This window comes from Bemisia tabaci, chromosome 6 (genome assembly GCF_918797505.1).
Source record: "Bemisia tabaci chromosome 6, PGI_BMITA_v3".
Lineage (NCBI taxonomy): Eukaryota > Metazoa > Arthropoda > Insecta > Hemiptera > Aleyrodidae > Bemisia > Bemisia tabaci.
This window is the reverse complement of record NC_092798.1, coordinates 9,443,330-9,468,252: the sequence shown is the minus strand read 5'-3', so window position 1 is coordinate 9,468,252 and position 24,923 is coordinate 9,443,330. Positions and strand designations below refer to the sequence as shown.

The 24,923-nt window shown below is 43.1% G+C and overlaps 1 protein-coding gene across 1 annotated transcript in view; it reads right to left on the bottom strand.

Annotated features, from left to right (window-relative positions):
- Positions 1–24,923, bottom strand: part of LOC109034839 (no long nerve cord) — a 235,444-nt gene that overhangs the window by 109,792 nt on the left and 100,729 nt on the right. The window contains 1 exon segment of the mRNA XM_019048214.2: positions 22,983–23,100. Within this exon segment, the coding sequence (XP_018903759.2) occupies positions 22,983–23,018 (36 nt within the window). The 5' untranslated portion in view covers positions 23,019–23,100.

Here is a 24,923-nt window from a genome sequence, read left to right as displayed (position 1 = left end):
AAGGTAAGCTCTCACCCCGAGACCATTCCCGCACTGACGAACGAACCATCCAAAGAGGTTGGATAAGACATTTTTGACGAAAACCGCGAATTTCCATGTGTAAAAAAAGCAACAAGACCATTTCTATGCCTCTAAGATTTGTATTGCCGAATAAATCATAAGACCAAGGTGCAAAACAACGTATCTCCGCGTGCGACGTTGCAGACTTCCTGTCGAATAAGAAAACTAGTAAACGTAATTTCTTAAAAACTTCTTTGACTATTCTTCTCTTAGCATAGTGTTCTGTAAAAATAGTTAGCTGTATAAGTTGGCCTCTCTCTCTCTGAAAGTAAAATAGGAGCAAACATTTTGAGACCTCTTAAGACACGTGGTTTCAGAGGCGGATCCAGCAATTTGGCAACACTGGATTTCCTCCATTTAAACCTATGCTAAATAATCGATTCTTAAAGGAGCACCTGGTCCCTCTAAGAATCGATACATTTCCATAGGTTTAAATAGAGAAATGACAATGTTGCCAATTTGCTTGACCCGCCAATGCGTGGTTTTGCGCTTTGGCCATTGATTTAAGCTTTCAAAGTTACCACATCATAACTCTTGGGTCTATGCAGGTCTCTCTTGGTCATGGCAGACCATAGACTCCAGTGGCGCGACATGCTTTGCGATACATCGATTGATCTGCCATTTAAACATATGGATAAGAATCGATGGACAGGGCGGTCGCGACGAACACCTTAATAATCGATTCTTTACCATAGCTTCAAATGGGGAAATACCGATAATCGACCATTCACGCATCGCCACTGATTGCATCGTGCGCCGGGTCATCGGCGAGGAAAAAAACCAACAATCAACGAGCAGAGGGCTCTGATTTCCAACCCCCCGCCCTCCACAATCCACCATTCTGCATGCATCAGTACATCCCCGATAAAAAGTTCTCGAGGGTCCAATCCAAACAGAAAAAAAAAAAAATAATTTTCTGGCAACGATCCGTCCGAATATGATCCGCGGGCCGGAAAAACGCCGGGTTAAATTTTGTCCGACGTCGGGTCGCGCCAACGGGTTGGCGAACTTTCGAGCTTTTTGACGGATGCTGACGTCGACAGCATGAATGGGTTACGAATCAAGAGCAGACTCGTGTCATTGCACTCGAACCGCTCGAGCGAGCCGATCAACCCCCTCCACCCCAACCCACCCTTCACGCATCGCCCGGATCGCCGATACCCGTTCATCAGCCCTGTCGCGCACATAGTATCCGAGCCTTGGCAGGCGCTCCGATTTCCAAAACTTGGCATCTCGAAACGAAACGCGAGGGCGGGGGCGGGGGCGGGAGACAAACGTACGACCGTCGTGAAGCCTGACGTCATCTTGAGCGAGGGAAACTCCGAACTCGTCTTTTTGGACATAATAATCAAGCGGAATGCGTTGCTCCGTCTAGTGGTATTATTTATACTTGCATTGTTATCTGCAGTATGACATGGCAAGTGTCCAAAGCACCAGCGGGGCGCCGCCGCCCCCTGGCCCGCCCTCCGCGCCGCCCCTTAACCCTAATCTACAAACCCGCGCTCCTTTTGTTGTACTTCATTATGTTCCCCTATTTCATCGAGTCTCCTTCTTTCCGTTTTTTTTCCCGCGGGGTTTTCTTTTGTCCCCCCCTTCCCAGCCCCCGGCGGACGTCTTATTTCGGTCCGCGCGCGCTGAAACAAAACTAATTTTTCTTCGGCGCGGAGTGGCCCCGACCACTCCTCGATTCGCGAAATTTGAATCGGTCCGTTTTAAAACCGCACAAGTCCATCTTCTAATGTCCCCTAAGCTCCGTAAGAATGCCCGAGTTCTAGGGCTCACCAGATGATGGACATACGTGATTTTCTCGGGACCGATTCATTTGCCTAAAACATAACTTCGCGCCGAGATGTTTTATTCGAGTTTCGCTTTATCGCGAGTTCTTGGCTCGTCTTTCGGGCATCGATGTCGAATCGTGGAGAAAACTCGTGATTTTCCGGTGAAAACCAGTGGAAAATATGCGGGTTTTTCCGGCGAAAACGTACAATGGCGCTGTCGCCAACGTCGGTGGGAGTTTGTCGACTAATTCTTTATTGGACGAAAATAAAGGCATCCTTTTTCTTGCCCTTGAGCAGTTACTCGCAGTTTTGTAGACTCGTCGAGGTCTCGTAAGTTTTAGTGTCAACTTCCCCTCTATGCATTCCAATAACTTACGCCCGAGAAGAAATTTTGACGGGTTTAGTTGAAAACCGCACGTATTGGAATCGTTGTGTTTCAAAATTTTCGTTGGTTTTCGACTTGTTTTCTACTGCCGGATCTCTATCTGAATTTCACTATTGACTTATTTTTTTCTCGAATTGCATTCGGCTTGTTCTCAACGAAGAATTTTCAATAATTTTCTTTTATGTGATACATAATCTCGCCGAATGATGTAATATTGAAGAAACTGCCCGATGGTACAAGCAAATGAATCCTCATTTTCTGTCAATTTGAATTATCGGCATGTTATGTGCGCCACTTTTTGGCTCCTGAGAGCTCCATTAATTAAAAATTGCTGAATTAATTAAAAATTGGTCCATCCCTGTCCATATTCATGGCCAAAGTGCGAAATCACGTATCACCATTGCGATGTTTCAAAATTTCCACTCCTACTTCATTTTCTCGAAGAGAAACAATGCAACTTAACAGTTTGAGATTGACACAGAATACTCTTCTGACAAGGAGGAAAATCAAGGGAGTTTTCAAGAAATTAGGTTGAACGAGTTTTCAAAGAAATAATAAAGTATGACATGAATTTTACAACGTTGCAAACGGAGATACGTGATCTCGCACTTTGGTCATCGATAATCGTACTACCTTACCAGAATAGTACTCTCAAGCATCGCATCGAACTTTTCCAGATTTTCCTCACTTTTAATCCGTTTTTAATCGGTCACTCTCCTCGCTGCAGCCCAGCTCAACGAGTCAGAAGGGTGGTGTGCATTGCGATGTATCGATTGATTTGCATTTAAACCTACGGAAAAGGATCGATAAACAGGGTGTTCGCAACGAACACCTAAATAATCGATTTTTTACCATAGCTTCAAATAAGGACAAATCGATCATTCACGCCTCGCCACTAGGGAGGCTCCCGCTCTCCGGTCGCGATATTTCAGAGTGATAACCCGTGTTCTCGTCACGTTATCTGCGTCAGGTATGCAACTGTCAACACTCAACGGCCCATTCAATCGGGGGATCATATCAGGGATCGAGCCCCCTCCCCACGACCCACCCCCTCGGAGGGTGGCTCTCATGTTGTCTCGTCATGCCCATTTTGAGATCAACCCCGGTGAGCCCCCCTTCGCCGTCATTCCTCGCCCACAATGGAGACAGCTCGCCCGGGGAGCTGACACCCTCGGGCCGATCATTGTCACTCGGGAGACCGCGGAAATTAAGTGTGAGCAGCGTCGCTGTGAGATCGACGTTTGACACGTTTTTTGTCCGGTCGTTCTGCGCGGATGGCTACGTGATGGACGGTGTTATGAGGGTGGGGATTCGCGCGAGGTGGCAACTCGGGGTTTCGTTCATTTGAATTCATCAATTTTGAAAGTTGCATAACACACATATTGGAGCCGCGTTTCAAAATCTTAGTCCTGACAATATAAAAAAAAAACAAACTTTGCATTCACTGGAAAAAAAGTTGCTTGGACCTACACTGGGAAAAAAACACATTGTATCTAGAGTCCAGACTCTTGAAAACATTGACAAGAAAAAATACTCTTGATTCAATCAGATAAAAGTTTAAATCAAAAGGAAATCCGCTCAAATTAAGAGGCTTGGTTCTTGATTTAAGCAAATATCCGATTGAATCAAGAGTATTTTTTCTTCTCAATGTTTTCAAGAGTCTGGACTCTAGATCCAATGTGGTTTTTTCCCAGTGTGCGCTGCTGCGGCGCGGCTGGCGGCCGACCAGCGCAGCGGAAAACGCGCACTGGCGCCTACAAACCTAAGTGGATACTTCACGCATTGCGCAATGCGTGAAGTATCCCTGTTAGGTTTGTAGGCGCCAGTGCGCGTTTTGCGCAATGCGTGAAGTATCCCTGTTAGGTTTGTAGGCGCCAGTGCGCGTTTTGCGCCGGCATGCAAGCCGCCGTTCCGCTCTGTGTTAGGCTCTAATATTTAAACTCTGAGTCCAGACTCTCAAAAAATGGGACAAAAAAATATACCCTTAATTCACGCGGATTTTTCATTCAATCGAGAGCCAATGCTCTTTATTTAAAGGGCAAAACCTTTTGATTCAAGCAAAAATCCGATTGAACTGAGTGTTTTTTTCTTTGTCAAAGTTTATCAGAGTCTGAGAGAGGAATCGAGGCATTTCTAACTGATGATTTCATTGATTTTTCCCTCAAATTCCATTCACAAATGAGGAGCTTAGAGGAAAAGGCGCATAAGAGCAGTTTTTGAAAAAATTAAGTTATTAATGATTTCAAATTAATGAGGTCTTAATGCATATTCTGAGAAAAGCTCGCTTCCAAATGTCAATTTCTATGCATCAAAAAGTCAGTTTGAACTTTCTTCCGCCATCAGGATCCATGTTATTTCGGAACTTGACACACTTAATCCTCGAAATAGCAAAAATCCCACGCCCTTGAAAGCAGAACAATTTTGGACAAGAAAATGCTCAGGTACATTCTTTTAAAAACTCGAATTGTTTGAGTCAATTTTGCAACCCTGGAATGGAGTTTCGTTCCTCCATCCCGAGTAACGACGTTATAAGATAAGCCCTGCCGTCCGTTAAAATCTACGCTTTCTACGGCTCACATCAAAAAAGAAGTTACGTTCTCGCGTCAATGCAGCGTCAAAACGGCGATATTTTATCGAAACCTCGGGTAGTAGTTCAATTTCTTAAATTGAGCAGTCGCTAGGTCTGGTTATTCAGATAAAAACGGGGAGGGGGAGAAATCCATGCCCGGCCGCGGACGGAAATGGGAAATATGTCAGCGGAGAACGAAAGCAGATATGAGAGAGGGAAAAAGCGCGAGGGAAAATGTGAGGTGAGTGTAAAATATTTCGCCCCGCTCGGCTCCCGGCCCGGGCCCGGAGAAGTCAGCTGTAAAGTAATTAGAATTGCAACGCGAGAAAGCCTGACAATAGGAAAAGCTACACTCAAGGTAAACATTATTCTTAGCGTGTCCCGCGCAGTTTTAGTCGCGAACAAAACGCGAAACCCATCTATTAATTTAATTTTCAACTTCAAATGAAGGGGAGGTGCGAAGGAGCGGCACCGACTCCTCGCGGAAGCGGTTTGCGAAAGTTGTCGCTGACAATAAACTTGGAAAAATAATACAAAACGGCTGGAATTATAGTCGGAGAAAAGCGGAGAAGGATTCGCTTGAATGAAAAAATTAAATTGACTCAAACCGAAAATCGTGAAAAGAGAGAAATGGTTGCCTTGTGTGCCTTGTCTACTATTGATTTGTTTTCTTTCAAAAAAATAAGATGGGAATGGAGACTTTTAAACATACCAAACGAGATACGTGATCTGCTACATATAGTTTCACCGTCGGATTGTTTTTCTTGTAAGCGGGATCTTCCCGATGTGACTAACCAATGTGAACTAAAAACGTTAATATCTCGTTAGGAATTGTTCCAGTAATTTTCTACCTTTGTGTTTCAGGTGAAATTTTGCTTGGGAAACATGTATCAGAATGCTGAAATGTGTGCCTTGTCTACCGCTTCGTTACGTTGCGTTCCTCCGTCCGAGCAACGACAAAGCTGAGGGTTAAAGATCGCGGTTACCTTGTTACATTATTTTCCAGCGCTCATCAAGTCATACAAAATCATTGCCCCGCCTCCGTAACTCGCCGTTCCCCTGACGTAAGGGCGTATCCATACTTCAACATGAGCCATGGAGAGCATATAGTTGTACGGAGAACAGGTCTCATGTTGAAATTGAGATACGCCCCTACGTCAAAGGAGCGACGAACTATGCGGAAACAATGTTCCAGCATCTTTAAAACGTCATTTCTCCGTCGTTGTATCGCACGGCGCGGCGTTCCCAGCATAGCGTCGAGACAAAACTGCCAGCTCGACGAACTTAAGTTGAGTAGGTTATTACCTCACTAAAAGTTCGAGGCGGAGCACAATAAAGCGAGGAGGAGCGCATCAGTGACGCTTCTTGATTTTCAGAGCGCGGCGAATTCTTATGACTCGCGAGTCCTCTAATTTGGTCATTAAAAGGGAGAGAAAAAAATCTCCAGGAATAATGACGTCAAGAAATTTTTTCTCTACTCATGGCTAACTTTTATTGCGGGTTCGAGGGCCGTAAAAGGTATTCCCGACAGTGTTGCCTCCTCCCTCGTCGGGTTGCAATTTGAAGAGGATGACGCCACTGAAGGGTCTAAAGTGGTGCCCATCCCCCCCACGCAGTTCAGGATGTCCTTCCCAAAAAGTAGAGATGCTCCCCTCCCCCCAAACACGGGGCAACTCTACTCATTTACACGGAAAAAAATAGGTTGTCTCTAACAGCTAATGCGGTATGGTTGAAAAGTAAAAAGCCGTGAGAACCAACAAAAATAGTTGGATTCACCAGCCACGTTGACCGATGTGACCAAGCACGAATCCAATTTACCTATACGCCTAAATTAAATCCGACTGTTGCATCTTTTAGTGGTGCAACCAGCAATGTATGTTATCATACCCTCACAAGTAGGCCAAGCCAGCAAGAATCTTACGGCGGATGTCGCTGTGGCTGAGATGGACGGATTAACCATCTTGACAAAGCTGAACTGGCCATCACAAAAGCGACCCAACCATCAGGTACAGTCAGCGCGGTGAGAGTTCCCGCCTGGCTGAGCTGCGGTCCGCCATTTTTCCTTTGTCACTCAGTTACAAGTTCATCACGTTGTTGTTTGGAGTCTGTGCGCTTGGCTTTATTTATCTATATTAATCCATGTGAATTTACGCGTAATTTGCCCAAATTAGTGTTCGAATCGTTTCTACAGCTACCGTCTTGTCTTTAAATCTATCTGTTTTAACTTTCCACGTATATTTTCCGAGATTTCCTAGTTACCTGTATTGACCACTTTTTGGAGGTTATAAGAGTGCTGCGATGAATCTAGCTAACAAAATGTGTGAATTCTGAAAACTTGAAGGGCGTTTCGCGAAATTGTTCCGTTATTTAGTGAGTGTCGGTTCTGTATAAAGTCATTGCGAAAGCGGGAAGATACGGAAGTCCCTTGAAAATGATAGACCAGTGATTATTGAATACTTCGTTCGTATATCTATTTGTGTTAAGATTTTAGAGAATCAAAATACTCTGATGCAGAGTAAAATTTTCCTGGGATATTTGTTGAATATAAGCTTTAATCAAAATTTGACAGTTTCTGTCCCACCGTGAACTGTGGCAATTGGTACTGCGTGTAGTTTATTTTTGTAGGTATATTTTGAACTATCTATCTACTTATTATGAAATTAAACTTTTTGTGAAACTGATTTAGTCTGTAAATGATACTTTGACGGTAAAAACAAGTTTCGTTTTGGTATCATTTACTTGAAATCGGTGAAGCAATTATCTGCTATTTCTCGTCAAATTTGCTTTAACTGCCAGTAATTGTATGTGTACTGGAATTTTTAATCAAAAAGTAAGTAAAATATCTACTACTTTCATATCAAATTTGTTTCTGCTAATTTGAGTTAATATTTAAAAATATATATGTTGAGTGGATGTTAGAATCCATAAAGTTCGTCGGAGCATCTGGAATTCGGGAAGCTAGAAATTACCATACTAGGCAGTTGGAAACGCCACACTAGCATGGTGTCAGCCGTATCATGTAATTTACAATACTGGTATACTGGTAACTAACTAAACTGCAGCTTCATTGGAAAAAAAGCAAGAAGACAGCATGGTTAATAATAAAGAAACACTGGTAAATCCGATCATATTTTTTTTGTAGCGTGTATAGTAGAAATAAAAAGCAGTATAATGAAGAAAAAAACAGGCTGTGTGATTTAAAGAAATGAAACAAATGATCACAAATACAAATCTAGATTCGAATTCCCAGTTATCAAACTCAAGCAGATCGACGTTGACGGTTAAATATAGATTTTTTGTGCTCCTTCATCATCGGTCGTCATAGCTCAATCGTTAGGGTGTTAGGTTAGGAATAGGTAGGTCCAGGTTCAATCCCAAGTAATAGGTTGAAAAAATTCTATCGTAATAAAATAAGTTGAGTAAAATAACAAAATTCATATTTTTCATTTTTACAATTTAGCGTTCTCAGATATTCATTTTATGGAGCTCCTGGCCCCCTATTTTCCATTAAAAGCCCCCGAAAAATTGTAGCAATGACCGCTGTCCATTTTGGCAAAACTAAGCGGGCATGGTAGCCCTCAAAATGGGTCACTTTGACATAATTGCTGAGCGCTGCGGCCGAGCGCTCGGGTTGATCTAACCATCTTCGCAGGGCTGACCCAGCCGCGCGGCATGAAGGCAGCGTCACTACCTGCTGGTTGTCGATCTAGCCAACAATTTGGTTGGCGCGGTTTTCAGCTTTCGAAGATGGTCGATTCGACAATCTTCATGGCTGCACGAGACAACCTTTTTTTTCCGTGTAGTGGGAGTTGCGAGTGTCTCCCACGGAAAATGCCACGGAATTATTGTTTTCTTTTTCATCACTTTCTGTTTTCTCTATTATTTCTCTTTCTTCTTCTTCTTCTTATTTTTATACATTTCTATCTTTTTTTATTATTGTTTTAATTTCTCTTTAATATTATACTCGTTTTCTTTCTTTCTGTCATTTATATCACGGTCTGCATGTTCATCTTTACAGCTCATCACGTATTGGCTCATTGAGAGAGGAAGAGGGGAGGAGAAGAAGGAAGAGGAAGAGGAAGAAGAAGAAGAAAAAGAAGAAGAAAAGAAGAAGAAGAGGAAGAAGAAGAAGACATTCACCGGTAGATTTATTGGAAGAAATTGAACCAGAGTAAATAGAAGAAGATGAAAAATGGGAGAATAAGCAGATGGAAAAAAAACAGAAGAAGAAGAAGAAGAAGAAAGAAGAAAAGGGAAAAGAAGAAAAGAAGAAAAGAAGAAAAGAAGAAAAGAAGAAGGAGAAAAGAAGAAGAAGAAAAGAAGAAGAAGAAAAGAAGAAGAAGAAAAGAAGAAGAAGAAAAGAAGAAGAAGAAGAAGAAGGAGGAGGAGGAGGAGGAGGAGGAAGAGAGGAGGTGAAGATGGAGACGAGGGAGAAAATGAGAAGAAAAATTTGAAACTTCGTGACCCGGTTAGTAAGAAGGTCTCTAAAATACGTGGACCTGAACGTATGCATTGCCCCTCGATAACGTTATTTTCCCGGGCCCGTTCGACAGCAGCTGGGAAATCTGTCGAACCGACGCGGCACCGCGGCCCCGTATGATTATCGCTATCCCTTCAAGTTTTATTGGCAGCCAATAACCGGGAAGTTATAAGACAGGGATTTTATTTTCTTCGGGGATTCGTCCGGGGCCGGGGCCGGGGCCGCGGCTGTCGTGCCCCAGAAAAACTCGTCCCCGACGTTAACGCGCCGTGCATCCCCGCGCCACCAACTTTTCGGTGCACTTAAAGTTCGCCCGCCCGAGTCGGGGTCTAATTCTCGCCGGGATTAGAACGCGGGTCTCCGGCCCCCGGAACCCGCCGCAAGACCGATCGGCAAGACGCTAAAGTTGTCGGGTTTACCGCCGCTCCGCCGTCCTGGGCGCCACCGACAACTCGCTGCGGAAAAAGTTCGCATTCCTCGAGCAAGCAGCCATTGCATCGATGATTCAACTCGGATGCCGTAGATTTCGGTTTGTAAAAAGGAAAGATGTTCAAGGAGGAAAATAAATGGGACAAGACAAAAAAATCGAGAGAGGAGAAATAGGTGTGAAAAGGAGGAAAATAGTAGTATTAGTAGTAGTTGTAGTAGTAGTAGTAGTAGTAGTAGTAGTTGTAGTAGTAGTAGTAGTAGTAGTAGTAGTCGCAGAGACATGGCGCTCATGTAGGCAAGGGAAGTGAAGGAAAATGGATGGAGAGTTTAACAATTAAATTGTTAAAAAAAAGTGTCCGACATTTTATGTCGGACACTTTTTCATCCAATTTTCGTTTTGACATCCAATTTTCGTTGTTACAGAGAGGTTACTTGTTGGCAGCCCATGTTTTGCCGTTACGCATAAAATCGGCCACGTCTAATAGAGATACATCTAGTCGCTTTCACTTTGAACCAGGTTTCAGGTTTGAAGTTTCATTTATTCATAAAACTTAGGTAATGTTACATGTGAAGTTTAACGTGCTTTCAGGCTTAAAAATGTTTTCTCGACTTTGAATTTTAGCCAGGACACGATGCAAGACTAATTGTATTAAACTACTTCAAACTCTTCTCTTTTCAAAATGCGGCATGGTAACTAGTAAGTTCCTGCTGAACTTGGTCCGATTCGTTGCTCCTATGGCGTAAGGGTGTATCTCAAATTCCACATGAGTTCCGGCACAGTGGTTTTGAAGCAAAAAAAAAAAAAAAAATGCGACAAAAATGTACCCAAAAATGGTTTGCTCGGGGTGAGTCCATGGTACTTGCACACTATAAAACGCGAAAAATCAAAATCTTGGCTAGTGCTATTTTCGAAATACGCGCTTTGAAATTTGCATAGTAAATGCAACTTTTCTACTGATCTTGATCCACTTTTTATTTATTTGTACGGTTCACGTTTTTATTTTTTGTTTGAATCAAGTCGATCGAATACATGCCCTCTCTTTACACGCACACTTCCTTTTATACTTTTTTTTATAACCGAAAAATTCGCCTTCTGCTGCGTCTGCGGCAATTGTTGTTATGAGTATGCGGTGCGTGCTGGTTTCAGGTAGTTACATACTCGACTCTTTGAAGGCGTTTTGTGTGCGAGAGCAATTCGCCAGTTCTTCGACAGGGTACGCCACTAGCGCACATAAAACGCCTTCAGAGAGTCGAGTATGTAATGACCTGAAACCAGCACGCACAACATATTCGTAACAACAATTGCTGCAGACGCAGCTGAAGGCGAATTGTTCAGTTAAAAAAAAAGGGTATGAAAGGAAGTGTGCGTGTAACGAGAGGGTATGTATGATCGACATGAATCGAACGTGTACATTTTACAAGAGCGAAAAGCTAATTTTACCACAGGGCGGGGATGGTTAAATTATCGTATTTTTTATATTAAAATCTACAAGGAAACATGTCAGACACTATTTTAACTTCAAAAGTGTTAAATCAGCAATTTCATTCCTTTCCGTGTGCTAACGATATTTTAAAAGACACCACGGAAGAAAGAGTTGAGTCAATTTTTTAACTTTACAATGCGTAGTGGATGTTTTTGTAGTATATTCGAAGAATTGAAGGCTCTGTCTGACTGTCATTTTGGAATCTTGCAGTAAAACTCCCTGCTGCGCGGAGCCGCGGGAGAAGAGGTGAACGCCTCCGGAGTGAAAACGCCTTAACTTCTGTGCTTATGCAACACGGACATCCGCGGGGCTCGAATAGTTGCATCCAGGCGTTATACTGAAATTCGCTTAGGGTTCATTGCTTTGCTAGTTTCTCTCACACCTTAATTTAATTCCAACGTTGCTCATTGCGCTGATGAAGTAACCTTATGCTGAATTTTATCGCAACATTGTCAATTTTCTGAAAAAAAAACCCCGCCTAACCGTTTCCATGTAAAAAAATGGCATTTAACTTAATGAAAAAATTCAAAAAGAAATCTCCCAATTAAATTTGACAATAATGATGTGGCTTGGTTCCTTTCTGCTTAACGCGTGCCAAACAGTGTGTGATCAGAAAACTGCAGCGCATCTTTGAATATGCAAAATTCCGGGAGCGAATATAAACAAGAAATTAATCATTTTCGCAGAAGGCTCGGAGAGGCGGGAAGCCGTGACACAAATGCGAAGCAGCGTCGGGAGCTGTTTATCCAGATCGGGCGGTTAATTTATGGCCGACGATAAAATCGTTCTCCCTAATGGGTAAAAATTTGGTTCTTCTCATTTTGTCTGGAGGCGATCGGTATCTGGACCGGGGCATGACTACAATGGCAGAGCCCTTGGGAATGTGACTTATGGTGGCGACCCGGCTACGATGACCTCTTTCCCGTGAATTACGCCTTCCCCGGAATCGTTATCGGTGTCGTTTTGGAACTCTTTCAACCGGGAAAATCCTGCGTTTTTGGTTTTTTTTTTTTTTTTTTTTTGGTAAGCGAGGAAATTACTGCGATGTTATTTGCATAAAATGAATAACAGAATCGTCTTTTGTATTTTTTGCAACTTAAAGTTCTTGGCGTAGTTTTTTTTATTAGATCGTTATCGGTGTCGTTTTGGAACTCTTTCAAGCCGGAAAAGCCTGCGTTTTTCGGTTTTTCGGTTTTTTTTTTATGTAACAAAAAAAATTACATATCATCCGAGTTTCTGAATTGTTACAATGAGGATACATATTTTCCCTTTAATTATGGTAAAAACTGGAGCAGAAAGTCAAGAATGATGACACGCAGTCCTACATCATCTCTACAATCTTGCAAGGCGCTAATATGCGTTTCACGCTAACTGACCGACTGCGCTCCGTTTGACGCAATGCGAGAAGTATCCATTCAGTCTTGTAGGCGCTGATATGGCCGTGCGCCGACCGCACCGTTTGGTGCAATGCGCGAAGTATTCCTAAAGTCTTGCAGGCGCTAATGTACGTTTAACGCCGGCCACACGTATGTGTTTGGTGCGATTATTCGAACTCGCGTTAGAATGATCGCATCAAATGATAGATCTCAAAAATCCCATGTTGTGTTTCGAAGCAGTAATAGCATTCCAACGTTGCCTCGTCTCTCCCGATTAAATATTTTTCCGGAGAAAAGTTAGGAAAGTTTTCTATACCCGCGACCATTATTCAATCTTTTCACTTCATTTATCATCAGAAGGTAAGACATCGATGACTTGTCAACAATCTAACCTCAACTAGCGTTACCATAAACATATGCGTTTATTCTCCAACTATTTCCTGTATTGTCAAATTTCTACCTTAAATTAACTTCATTTTAAATTCGCACGCATTCCTGTAGCAGATGTTAAGGTTTCTATTAGCGCAATCTTTGTGCCTTTTTCGCGGAATCTTCATATATTTTCGCAGACCTTTCGCTTTTAGAACCTTAAAGTTGTGTATAAACGGAGTTATACGCGTTTATAGTTTCCACGTTTTATCCGACCCCTCCTAGTGTCTCGATCTACCAAGAGTCCCTTTATACTGAGAGTCAAGACAACACCCCCTCATGGAATCACAAACGGGAATAAAGATTACAGAAATTGAACGTTTTTGTAATCTTTGATCGGCCCATTCTCAAATTCCTTTCTCCGTTCCTTCTCTCATTCCGTTTGCTCCTTGCCGAACCAGTAATTCCCTGGTCCATTCCAGATTATAATCTTTGCAATCGGTGAAAATTTAATCTTTATTCCCGTTTGTGACACTGTGAAGGCCTAAAATACGGGAACCAATCAGAAATGGATTCACATTGTCTTGACTCTCAGTATAAAGGGACTCTAGATCTACCGTGCGGCGTTTTTCCTTAGCACGGTGCATAGGTAATTTTTGTCCTACGAATTAAAAGGGCGGACACTGTGCGAGCTCGGGGTCGGCTCGGGGATTTGCCTATGATGCTCGACACCCCGAGAGGAGTTTAACGAGTGTTGGTTGCGTGTCGGGGGTTGTCTTCCTCGGGGTCGTGTGTGGTTTCGCAATTGCCCCCGCGCCGCCCCCCCCTCCAGCCCTGGATGCTCGCGCCCATCCGCGCCCTCTTGCGCCCTCGCGCCTCCTCGGCCTAGCCGTCTCGGCCTCCCCGGTCCCCTGTCGAGTTTCCTGCAGCCTCAGCCGTTCCTCCTCTCAGCCTCCTCAAATGGAATAGAAAATGCGCTAGACGCCAGCCTAGCGCTACGTTGCCGCGTATAGACCATCAAATGAACGTATTTCTGTCGAACGAAACTATGTGCATTAAGATATGAGCCCTGAGACTCATAGGATATATGCACAACAGGGCTCACGTCATAATTCACATAGTTCCGTTCGACAGAAATACGTCCAAATCGACCGCTAGCGGAAAGGAATCAAGCCACATAAGCTATTTCTGAATTTAATGAGACAATTTAATTTTTTACAAGAGAACGTTTCATTCATCGTCATTCATCCGTCGAGAGACATTCTCACTCGTGTTCCCTACTCTCATCATACACTGAACTCCCCGCATCTGCATGTTCAAACACATACAATTGGTTTGAAAAAAAGAGAAAAAAATGGGGAAAAGGAGACTGATTGAATGCTGCTAAGAACTTCGCAACCTCGAGTTAGAGGCGAGGTAGTAGGCGCGAATCTTACTTGGGTCGCGTTTAGCAGAAAAGAATCTAGTCATATCAAGTATTGCCAAATTCAACTGGGTAATTCAATGTTTTACAAGTGAACGTTTGCGAGAATTCCGTTGAAAAGTTTAAAGAATTTGCTTTGTACTATGAAAGAAATTTTTTGAAATTTACGCACACATCCGCACAACCGTTTTCATGTAAAATATTGAATTGCACAATGAAATTTGGCAATCGCTGATATGGCTTGGCTCTTTTCTGCTTAACGCGGTCTAAGTACGGTTAGAAATTAACTGAATTGTGATCGTTGAACAGGGATGGAAAATCTGCTCGATGTAATCCGCGAATTGCGTGATCGGTAAGGAGGTGTTTCGGATAGGGAGGCAATTTTTTGACCGTCAAAACTTTTTGGGGAATTTTGAGATTTCTGGTGTCCTTAAGAGTAAATTGTAAGGGATTGAATTCATTTTTGTGCCACAGAGGGGATGAGTTCATTGAATCTAGAAGGCGTTCCAGCTGAGAGCATGGCAGATAAAAATGTTAAAAACAAAACTTTCCCTGAAAGTTTTGTTTCAAAAACTAAAAACTTTGATTTTCCACTATATTGTGGTTTGTCAATTTTGGGTGCGTTTAATCCGGAAATTTCAGTTTTCACTCTCTTCAACGAAGTGTCATTGATAGCTCACAAATTATTGGAGGTCTCAGAATTTTGTCCCTTCGCTTCGTTTCTGTGTTAACAAAAATTGCTTAACTTTCCCTTTAACTACTCATTAGACAGGATCAGTTCGAGGGGTCAGCGGGCTGATTTTTGAAATCTATAGACAAAGAAGACAAAAGGGATATGAGAGCATCCTTTTTGTGGAAGCAGGTGTTTGAAATGGCCAAAGCAAGAAGGCAATAGATTAACTAACGGCAACCTACGAGAGACCATTAGTTAGTCCATCATTTTCTCCCTTGGTCTATAAGAACCACACATTTTAACCAAAAGGACCGCTCCATACTCCTTTATGTCGTCTTTGTCTATCGCTTTGTCTATCAATTTCAACAATCAGCTCACAAACCATAATATCTCTCAAAAATGAAAAATAGAGTCCAACGTAATTTCCATTCCCGCCCCAACGTGACTTCTCATCCCGCCCAAACATCCCATTCTCGCGAGTGCCCGCTCCACGTCCCCCGCGAGAAAACGAGAGAAATCACGAAACCCCGTTCCCGTGTAATGCGGGTTGCAAGCTTGCAAGGGCCGAAATGTATCCACGCCGGCCTTGTCTTCCCACCCTCCCCAACCCCCACCCCCTCCGCTCCACGCCTCGCCACATCCCGTCCGGTACCTCTGTTTATCTTCGTATCCAAACTAAACAGCCGTCAATAGTCATCGCGTTTTTTGCCCTGGACCGGGGAAGGGGTTGCGCGCGCAGGGACGGGACCCCCCGAAACTCCCCCCGCACCCCCGTCCCCCGGCCGAGCTGTTTATTCCATTTTTCTGCATTTGCATCGAAATGGGCGACGCCTTTTCCCGGCGACCTCACAATAGACGGGAAACTCCTCGCCGGCACAACGCTCTGCCTTGCCCGGCAAAAACCACGTACGCGTGTAGGATTTCTATGGGAGTTACGCGGTTTTTGCGAAGCGGGGCAGCGTTTACGGAGCTTTTGTTTGGGCCCGCGCCCGGATCGAGTCTGCCGCCTGTTTTTCGTCGTCGTCGACGACGAAAGAGCATTTGTCGCATCGTGTCCCCCCCCGCCCCCTCCATCACCCTGCCGGGCTCACTGACGATACGTCAAATCGAGGGAGCCTCGGCGCGTTGCCGAATTGGAGAGATATTTCAGAATTTTCAATGTATGTGAACGTTAACGCAAGACGGAACGTGATTGCATCTGGAGGAAAAATTTTAAGTTTTAGATGGTATAAGTTTAACGGTGTTTTTTGGAAGTTTTGAGCGGTTTAATTCATTTTTTTGCTATCAGGGAGAGAGGGAGAGAGGGGGGCCAGCGAAAGGGGGAGGGAGGGACATAAGGAGACAGGAGGAAAGAAGGAGAGAGAAAAGGAGTGAGGAGTGAGGCCAGAAGGAAAGTCTGATTAATGGAAAGAAAAAACGCCTTCAATTGAGGATGATACTGCGCAACACACGGGAGCTTGAATAGTTGTATCATTCCATTTTCTGTTATTTACGATATTCCGATGATTCAAGCCCGAATCCATGGGGGGAGGGAGAAAGGGGAGAGAGGGAGATATAAAAAATCATTAAATCCCGGCGTTTTCGTTCCCTAAGCGTGGTATACGCTTTATACTTTACAGTGTGTTTCAGAAAAAACGAGCCACTTTGAATACCTCGAGAACGCTTCTGAGTTTCAAAAAACCCTGAAATACACACGTGTTTGTTTATATTACCAAAAGGGCATCTTTAAAGTCTAATTTCACGTAAATACCTCCTCAGGGGGCGTAAAAGGAAGGCGTTGAAGTGGAAATAGGCTTAAAAGATGTCCTCCTTATAATATCAATATCAACGAGCACGTATGTCTTTCAGCGCATCCTGAAACTCATGCAGATGCATCCCTGACATACTCCGAGAGGGCTCGTTTTCCCCCCTGAAACATTACAATTTTAAACTGTTATTTTTATGAAACTACTTTTTCACTGCATTGCAAACTTCAAATCGCCACTGTTCTGGTTTGATTCAAAGCTGTTTATTCATGCCTAAATTTGCACCTTGTTAACTAGTTTATTAGGGAAAAGTAAGCCAGAATGTTTGCTCCAGTTTTAAAATCCTGACTCCACTCCTCCGAAAGGATAATCGGTCGGTTGCGCTGGTCTCAGAATCGTGGTTTAATGCTTGATTCTTGTAGATCAGTTAAAAATAATAAGATCCATCCAAACAGCAACTTTCTACGTTCAATGTTAACCGAGATACCCTTTGAAAAGTCGAGTTTTTGAAGCCATCCGCCGCGGTATCGATACCCTCGGTATCTTCCATCTTGCTTTCATCAGTCGGTGTGACGCACATTAGCACTGGTTGTTCAACGTAAAACTCGGATGAAAGCAAGGTGGAAGAAACCAAGGTGTCAATACCACGGTCGATGATGTCAAAAACCCGACTTTTCACAGGCGATGTCTCGTCTGATATCAAACGTAGAAAATGTCTGTTTGGACTGATCTTATTATTTTTAGTTGATCTGCAAGAATCAAGCATCAAATACGATTTTGAGACCAGCGCAACGGACCCATTTTTTGCCCTAGTTTTAAACTCCTGGCTTCACTCCACGGTCGATGTTGTCAAAAACCCGACTTTTCACAGGCGGTGTCTCGTCTGATATCAAACGTAGAAAATGTCTGTTTGGACAGATCTTATTATTTTTAGCTGATCTAAAAGAATCAAGCATCAAACACGATTTTGAGACCAGCGCAACTGACCCATTTTTTGCCCTAGTTTTAAACTCTTGGCTTCACTCCGCCCGGACAATCGAAACATCCCTATAAATCCGTCTCTCGTAACGTTAGACGTCAGGGATCATACGCAAAGACACAACTTGATGACGGGATCGTGCTTTATGCCTGGAAAGACCGAACGACCAGGAGCAGAGAAGCGAAAGCAAAATAATAACGGGGTTTTATTTGCGTCGAGTCGGATTAAGTCGGCAAGAGGAGTCAAAACGGCGCGAATTTTTATGAAAGGTCGCGGGAGGAGAGTCGAAGATTTTAGTCAGCGCCGCGCGCTCTTAACGTTTAACACGATGCTAACTCAGATCGGAGGCCAAACAATTTATTGGAGAGATAAATCCGAAGCAATAAAATCGGGAGCCAGGGATCGAAAAGAGATTAGCTCCTTTTCCTTGTCTTCTCAGTTTCCTCATGGTCCCGAGACGATTGAAAGGGCGGGAAATGGACGCTCGGGATGGGGGGAGGGGGAAGGGGGAGGTTGAGGATAAACTTATTTTCTACACTCAGCGTTAGATATATAACTTCGGAGCTTTGCGGCCATTTTCACGTGGGATAAGTGAAAATCGTCGCAAATGGCTCTCTCATCGGTCCCGTTTGTCTGGGACGGAAAAAGAATGTTACAGATGAGCGAAAATCTAGCGAGTAATATCGTTGGGGATTTTTTTCCATCTGCACAGTCAAATCAGGCATTGTATCAAGTGACTAGGCAGGCAGTCAAATTATGACAGTTTACGACATTTTGTAAATCTATGGTGGAGAGCTTACGAGTTTTCAATCATTTGGGAAAAATAACTCATCAAATCTACAGACTACCCTTGTTCCTTCCTCCTCAAAAGCATTTCATATAAATGCTAAAATTTTAAAAATGTTGCCTTATCCTCTTAGAAAGTATTCATTTTTGACGAATGTTATTTATATTTTTCCTAGCGATTTTCAGACATCTCAGATCAAATTGCGAACGAAATCCTCTGAAAAATAGGTAGAGGAATATTCTCAAATTTTCCTGAAAATTCGTGATTTTTCGTGGGATATTTGACAATGCCTGATGGCCCATACGGCGTTAGGTATTCCTTAGCACGGCAGTTAAGTCCACGCAGGCACGAGATAAAACAATGCAAACAAACTTAAGAACCTAAGCTGACTTTTTCTTCAAATTTTATACAAATTGTTGCTAAAACTGATTCTGAACGTGTATTCAAAATTTCAAGTTCCTGCGGGCTGATTTTTGAAATTGACAGACAAAACGATAGACAAAGAAGACATAGGAAGCATGGAGCGATCCTTCTGGTTGAAATTGTTGGCTCCTATAGACTAAGGGAGAAAATGATGGATTAACCACAGGGTCTCTCGTGGGTTGCCATTAGGTGGTCTATCATTAAACTTTTTTTTCCATCGCAACCACCCGCTTTCACCAATAGGATCCCTCCTTATCCCTTTTCTCTTCTTTGTCCATGGCTTTGTCTATCATTTTCAACAATGATCCCGCAGGTGTGTTTACAATTCACTGGAAAAAAAACACATTGGATCTAGAGTCCAGACTCTTAAAAACATCGACAAGAAAAAGTACTCTTGATTCAATCAGAATCTAGCTTTCAAGAACCAAGCCTCTTAATTTAAGCGGATTTCGTTTTGATTTAAGCGAAAATCCGATTGAATCAAGAGTATTTTTTCTTGTAAATGTTTTCAAGAGTCTGGACTCTAGATCCAACGTGTTTTTTTTTTTTTTTTTTTTTTTTTTTTTTTCCAGTGTGCGCCATGGCACGCTGCGGCGCGGCGGGCGGCCGACCAGCGTAGCGCAAAACGCGCACTGGCGCCTACAAACCTAAGTGGATACTTCACGCATTGCGCAATGCGTGAAGTATCCCTGTTAGGTTTGTAGGCGCCAGTGCGCGTTTTGCGCCGGCATGCAAGCCGCCGTTCCGCTCTGCGTTAGGCTGTAATATTTAAACTCACGGAGTCAGCGGTTCACAACCAATGATTTTCAAATGTTTGCATATACTGTATGGATAATTCTTATTTAAATTGATTTGAAAAAATAAGTGTTAAAGGAGAATACGATGTGTCTTTTGAAAAATAAAGGTGGTTCCGTGTCAAATTTAATTATTTCCAAAGCACTTCAATTTGTCTTTTATCATCTAGTTTCCAAGAGTCTGGACTCTAGATTCAATGTGTTTTTTTTTCCAGTGAACAGCCGTGATTATATTTTCCCGTTTTAAATTTGTCTTATAAAGATCAGCGTTTTCGATACGGAAAGGTGACGAAACCTACTCCAGACTCACTTCGAGCTTTCTAACCGTGTATCAACAATCCGGAAGTCGAATCAGCGCAAACTTTCAACACACGAACTTCCCGTGTGAACATTTTAACTCTCGATTACCCGGAGGGGAGAAGCTTTGGCAATCGACGGCGCGACGTGCAGACTTATGCACGGAGGGCGAGCCGGGATCCCAGCACGTGGGTATCGAGTGAGGAAGCGAAGCAGTGGCGTGTCGTAAATTGCGATGTATCGATTGTTATGCCATTTAAACCTATGTAAAAGGATCGATAAACAGGGTGTTCGCAGCGAACGCCTTAATAATCGATTCTTTACCAGAGGTTTAAATGGCATACCAATCGATACATCGCAATTCACGCCACGCCACTGACGCGAAGGATGAATTGGGGACGCATTCACCGAGACGAAGGGGCTCCTCGGCCCGGGGCGGGGGCGGGGGCGGTGGCGGGGGAGGCAGGTAAATTTATGAGCAATCTGTGCCCTGGTTATCTCGCATCGAATGAAGTCTCACCTCTCAGACGTGGAGCCCGAAAACACTTCTGCCGGGGGAATTAATGCGTTGACGCCGGCGCCGCTCCCCCGATAAAAAGGCTCATTCTCCCGTGCTGAGGAGAAAACGACGTATGAAAACTAGAGAGTTGCCAAATTTCCCTCGATAAAATATTTATTTTTGCGGAACGTTATGGATATTTTCCCTCGAAATTTTCAGAAACTTTAGGTGGAATTGCGCTCAAAATTATCTGAAAAATTGGAAGGAGAATTTGCATGAGTTTACCGGGAAATTCGTGTTTTATCAAAGGAAATTTGGCAACGCCTGAAGGTTCATACGGCGTTTCCCCTTAGCATGGGAGTATTCTGGCGTTGAGGAGAAACGCCGTATGAACCTTCAGGCGTTGCCACATATCCTTTGGAAAACTACACATTTGCGAGAAACTTTGTGAATATTTTTCTTTTAATTTTACGGATAATTTTGTTCGCAATTTCACGTGAAGTTTCTGAAAATGTCAAGGAAAGTCTTTCAAAGCTCTCCTCGAAAATAAACATTTTATCGAAGGGAATTTGGCAACTTTCGAATGTTCATACGGCGTTTTTCCTCAGCAAGGCAGTATTCCAACGCCTTCGGCTCCGGGAAATGAGCGGTTTTTCAACGTGGAGTGGCAAGTGGATGCGAGGCTCTTAGATCATGTGCCGCCCCTTTTTTTCTCTTCATCGGGATCCAGCGATACCTTGTAGTACGTCCTGGTTTCGAGCTTTAGTATCGGTGGATGCTCGAAACGAACATGCCCATTATCTGATAAAACACGGAGTATGAGTATTCATATGGATCCTAGAGCTTATTAGAAAATGGACTTGCTAGGTTTTTAACATCCACCGATTTGGTCTAAGAAGAAGGGGTTTTTGGGCATGTTTTACGCCCGCCTGGGTCAGTTCCGCCTTCGTTAGATGGGTCAAATGGGTTCGACAGTCTTTTGTCGATACCTCTCGCCGCATGCATCTAAAAACGCATCGTTGTCAGAATGTTCAAGGGTCTTGTTTGAACCCTTTTCCAAGAACCAAGAAAAGTCACACCTAGAAAAGTTATTGGTGTACGGCTGAAATTGAACAGTGGGATGATGCGAGGCAAACCTCTATAGCAATAGTTTTAGCTTGATTTTAAAGCTGTTTCCCCTGCGAGGCAAAACTCTGAGAATTCAGAGGCTGCGCATAGGTGTTTTCCAGAGAATACCTGGAGGCACTCGTCAAAAGTCCTTACGGTGGCTTTTCTCATCACAAGATTTCATTCTCGCCGGATCAAAGAAGTTTCCAAAAAAGGGGCTACTTTTGGGAAGGGTGTTTGACTACTTAGGTCTGTGAATAGTAGTTGAAGCCTTTTCTGCATACGGAATGTATATGGTATTTTTGTTGAAAAACCACAAGTGATTTTGAATATCAACAACAAAAAGAATTGATCTCATAGCTAAATCTTCAACTCTGTACCTAATGTTCTTTTAAACATCTTTTAAACATGTTATGAGCTGTATGACTCTATATGTAATCATTCATTTTAACATTTCCAACAAAGCTCTCTTTAATACTAGGAGTCATTCTGAAATCAACGAAACAGGTAAAGGATTCGACACTTGAGCCGTTAATTTTGAAGATTTCGCAAACGTCGTCGTGCGGACAAAATTCAATTTTAAAACACATGTCTTATTACAGAGAGAAAAAGCTCATTCGATCAAAAAAATTTCTCGGATGAGTTAGGCTGTTTGATGCAACACTAGGTAAAGTTGAAATATCTTACTAGTTATGTTCTGATATCACCATTCAATCCGGCAACATGTCAGGAGTTTAGGACTTCTTCCATGATTAAATTATTTTAAATGTCTTATTGGGATTTTAATCTGATCACAAGTGCGGTGTCATTCGAAATGATTCCTTCCTTTCTTTAATTGCATGTGCGACACGAGAGTTGAAAAAGGTTAACGTCGAAGGTGTTGTCTCGTTCAAGGAATCAAGTAGAGAAAAAAATGAAAGAACTTCTCATGAATGACACCGCCACAGGAAGTGGTGCTTTTTTTTAGATCTACATATCAATGGCTAAAGTGAGACACCACATATCTCCATTGCGGTGTTTCAAAATCTCAGTCTCTGGTGTATTTTCTCAAAGAGGAGCAAGTCAGCTTTATTGCTCATTATACAGAATATTCTACTTACACAGGAGAATAGCAAGGAAGTTTTCAAAAAAGTTTGTTAACTAGTTTTCCAAGGGAAAAATTAAATAGAGTATGACTAGAAGTCTACAACGTCGCAAACGGAGATACGTGGTCTCGCAATTTTCTATCGATATAATCAAATATAGAGTGTAAAGATTTGACACTAGCGTATATACAGGCAAAGCTCAAAAGCTTGAAAGTTGCAATGATGCCAAACTTAACTTACATATAACAATAAGAGCATGGAAATGACTCGAGCCATCCGAGAGCGAGGGGTCGTGTCTCAGCTATTCGTGAAGGGGGAAGGTCGCAGGGGGCATAGCCGCCTCATGAATCCGACTTGTCTGCAACAAAATAAAACATCATCTCAAATATCAAAATAATAAAAGGGAGATGACTAAGTGAGGAAAAAGCACACGAAAACCAAGCCCGGCAATACAAATACAATTGATAGAGATTAAAACATGGGTAACGAGGCTGTAACTGAGGCAGGGTGTCTCGAGCAGTAATTGCAGTTGGTACCGACTGTTTTGATAAACTTGTTAATACTTTTTTCGGAGTTGATTACCAAATTTCCGTCGCGTGAATCGTTTTCCAAATAAAATTTGAGAAATTTTGGGATTTTTTCATGTGACTTCTTCCTAGCTGAGGCTTTGACTGGTGGCTCATTTTACGCTTTCCATCGACACAAAAAATGAACTAAACATCGCGCAGCTTATTTTTAGGACACTAAAGAGAGTTTCTTGTAGAGAGCTCAAAATTTGACATTTGGACCTAACTTGACACAAATCGCTCCACTGAAAATGAAGCCTCTGTGAACTACGATCCATTATTTCCAACTGTCGGCAAGCAAACCCACATAATTTTTCTGTACATATATCAAGAATGATTCCACAACAAAATATTTCTAAGCAAGGGTATGTTTTCATTTTTTCGCGAGCCGGAGAGTTTTCCTCCCAGCCGGACTGTTTCGGCCAGTCTCGTCGCAGCCGCTCGACCTCGAATAAGTAATATTTCGTCGGGAAAGTTTTCGGCCGAATGTGAGAAAGTCTCCCGAAAACGGGGCATTATGCACGCGGGAATCGACGGAAATTTATTCGCCTGCTTAAAAATACTGAATATTTTCTCGGCGGCGCTCAAATTACTCCCCGCGCACCCTAGCCCCCCCGCCCCCGCCGCACTCCACCCCCTCCCCCTCACGGCCCCCCGCGAGCCCCGTGTTTGACAACGTCATGATTTTGCGCCGTTATCAGAATCAACATCTGACTCGCCCTCTTTTATATTCAGCCGGGGGTTTTGGTTTTCCCTCTCGCCGGGAATTTCTATTGCTTCGTCAAACGTCTCGCGACTTTCTCGGGGCCCCGAATTTCTGGTCAAACAGTGGACCCTCGCCTCGCCGCGGCCATATTGATTAGCCGGACGCCGGACGGTGGGAGTCGGGGGGGGGGGGTGAGATTCCTGGGGGATTTCAGGGGCACGGTCTCCGCCGTCACGGGCCTCCAGACTGGCGTGGATGCTAAATGTATGCAGAATAACGGCGGAGAGGGAGGAAAACTGTATATTTAAACACCATTGCATTTTTTTTGAGGTTATTAACTGAAAAAATTAAATTTCGACGAAATGGACTTGATGATTTCCGAGCGAAAAATTTTAAAGTCTGAAATACACTCCTTACTTCATGATCTGCGTTGAAAAAAAAATCCCGCTTCAAAAACGATCTTACGGCACCGGAAAGGGGAATTGTGTATCTCGAAAGGGAAATCGTTTTATCCCACCCTTGCGCACTTGAATGCCACACAATATTCGACATGGTTTACACCTCTGCGCGCAAATCGTGAGAAATTAGCACCATGGTATATATCAACGCTGGGAAGATGTACCTATTAATACGCCGGTTGATAAATTCCCGTCTCGTTACGTTTGTTTTGGCGGGCTGGCATCGGCCATGTTGAATATTGTGTGGCATCCTAGTGCGCGAGGAATTAGATGGAACGAAAATTTTCACATATGCCGTGATATCTTTTTGAAGCGGGAAGCTTAAAACCCCGCCTATTTCTTACGCCGATTGTGAAGTTAGGAATGTATTTCAGACTTTTCAGATGCGCTCATCGTGAATGTCAAGCTATATATTTTCTATATATTTTGCTGTAGCTAAAGTTTGCAACCG